General features: G+C 46.2%; 2 protein-coding genes across 2 annotated transcripts in view; one reads left to right on the forward strand and one right to left on the reverse strand.

Annotated features, from left to right (window-relative positions):
• ccdc146 (coiled-coil domain containing 146) overlaps positions 1-2500 on the forward strand; it is a gene marked incomplete at both ends in the record, with an annotated part of 45861 nt that overhangs the window by 15706 nt on the left and 27655 nt on the right. The window lies entirely within an intron of this gene.
• The window catches only part of fgl2a (fibrinogen-like 2a), an 8723-nt gene that overhangs the window by 5732 nt on the left and 491 nt on the right, over positions 1-2500 (reverse strand). Inside the window, 2 exon segments of the mRNA XM_080851047.1 lie at positions 2089-2366; positions 2368-2500. The exon segment at positions 2368-2500 is cut by the window's right edge and continues 491 nt beyond it. Coding sequence (XP_080707173.1) covers positions 2089-2366; positions 2368-2500 — 411 coding nt within the window.

Below are 2500 nucleotides of genomic sequence, written 5' to 3' on the forward strand. Positions count from 1 at the left end.
TAAGAGCTGTGGTAGTACTCACCCTGAGGAGCGGGTGCTACTATTAGAGCTTTGAGTATACAGTAAGACCTGTAGTAGTACTCACACTGTAAGAGCAGTGATTATACTGTAAGAGCAGTTAGTGTACAGTAAGAGCTGTAGTAGTACTCACACTGTAAGAGCAGTGATTATACTGTAAGAGCAGTGAGTATACTGTAAGAGCTGTGAGTATACAGTAAGACCTGTAGTAGTACTCACACTGTAAGAGCAGTGATTATACTGTAAGAGCAGTTAGTGTACAGTAAGAGCTGTAGTAGTACTCACACTGTAAGAGCAGTGATTATACTGTAAGAGCAGTGAGTATACTGTAAGAGCTGTGAGTATACTGTAAGAGCTGTGAGTATACTGTAAGAGCTCTAAGTGTACTATAAGAGCTGTTAGTATACTGTAAGAGCTGTGGTAGTACTCACCCTGAGGAGCGGGTGCTACTATTAGAGCTGTGAGTATACAGTAAGACCTGTAGTAGTACTCACACTGTAAGAGCAGTGATTATACTGTAAGAGCAGTTAGTGTACAGTAAGAGCTGTAGTAGTACTCACACTGTAAGAGCAGTGAGTATACTGTAAGAGCAGTGAGTATACTGTAAGAGCTGTACTGTAAGAGCTGTGGTAGTACTCACCCTGAGGAGCGGCGTGCTACTATAAGAGCAGTTAGTATACTGTAAGAGCTGTGGTAGTACTCACCCTGAGGAGCGGGTGCTACTATTAGAGCAGTGAGTATACTGTAAGAGCTGTTAGTATACAGTAAGAGCTGTGAGTATACTGTAAGAGCTGTGAGTATACTGTAAGAGCTGTTAGTATACAGTAAGAGCTGTTAGTATACAGTAAGAGCTGTGAGTATACAGTAAGAGCTGTGGTAGTACTCACCCTGAGGAGCGGCGTGCTACTATAAGAGCAGTTAGTGTACAGTAAGACCTGTAGTAGTACTCACACTGTAAGAGCAGTGAGTATACTGTAAGAGCTGTAGTAGTACTCACACTGTAAGAGCAGTTAGTATACTGTAAGAGCTGTAGTAGTACTCACCCGAGCGGGTGCTACTATAAGAGCTGTGAGTATACTGTAAGAGCTGTGAGTATACTGTAAGAGCAGTTAGTATACTGTAAGAGCTGTTAGTATACTCTAAGAGCTGTTAGTATACTGTAAGAGCTGTTAGTATACTGTAAGAGCAGTGAGTATACTGTAAGAGCAGTTAGTGTACAGTAAGACCTGTAGTAGTACTCACACTGTAAGAGCAGTGAGTATACTGTAAGAGCTGTGAGTATACTGTAAGAGCAGTTAGTATACTGTAAGAGCTGTTAGTATACTGTAAGAGCTGTGAGTATACTGTAAGAGCAGTTAGTATACTGTAAGAGCTGTTAGTATACTGTAAGAGCTGTTAGTATACTGTAAGAGCTGTTAGTATACTGTAAGAGCAGTGAGTATACTGTAAGAGCAGTTAGTGTACAGTAAGACCTGTAGTAGTACTCACACTGTAAGAGCAGTGAGTATACTGTAAGAGCAGTTAGTGTACAGTAAGACCTGTAGTAGTACTCACACTGTAAGAGCAGTGAGTATACTGTAAGAGCTGTTAGTATACTGTAAGAGCTGTGAGTACACTGTAAGAGCTGTGAGTATACTGTAAGAGCTGTTAGTATACTGTAAGAGCTGTTAGTATACTGTAAGAGCAGTTAGTGTACAGTAAGAGCTGTATTAGTACTCACACTGTAAGAGCAGTGAGTATACTGTAAGAGCAGTGAGTATACTGTAAGAGCAGTTAGTGTACAGTAAGAGCTGTATTAGTACTCACACTGTAAGAGCAGTGAGTATACTGTAAGAGCAGTTAGTGTACAGTAAGACCTGTAGTAGTACTCACACTGTAAGAGCAGTGAGTATACTGTAAGAGCTGTGGTAGTACTCACCCTGTAAGAGCAGTGAGTATACTGTAAGAGCAGTGAGTATACAGTAAGAGCTGTGGTAGTACTCACACTGTAAGAGCTGTGAGTATACTGTAAGAGCTGTGAGTATACTGTAAGAGCTGTGAGTATACAGTAAGAGCAGCAGTACTACTCACCCTGAGGAGCGGCGTGCGCGGCAGCACAGTGTGTGGAGCAGGTGCTGCTGAGTGTCTGGAGGAGGCCGGTGATGTTCCGCACCCTGAGGTCCACCGCGGCGTCCAGGGACCCGGCGCTCAGGACGCTGATCTCGCTCACGCGGCCCTGGAGGGCCCCGATCTGGCTCCGTGCGTTCTTCAGGCTCACGGACATGCGGCTCAGCTTCTGCTGCAGCTCCGCCATCGTCAGCGCTGGGGGGCCGGACCCGAGGGGGGGGGGGGGCAGACCTGGGAGTGGGAGGGGTTTGGGCCGTCTGAGGGGTGTCCCCGCGCGTCGCCTGCTCCTCCTCCTCCGCGCCCCTGGGCTGGTCCTGCTGCACCTCCTGCTGCACCTCCCCGCTGGGGCGCTGCATCTCCTCCTGCTGGGGTCGCC

The sequence above is a fragment of the Sprattus sprattus genome (assembly GCF_963457725.1).
Source record: "Sprattus sprattus genome assembly, chromosome: 14".
NCBI classification, from domain to species: Eukaryota; Metazoa; Chordata; class Actinopteri; order Clupeiformes; family Clupeidae; genus Sprattus; species Sprattus sprattus.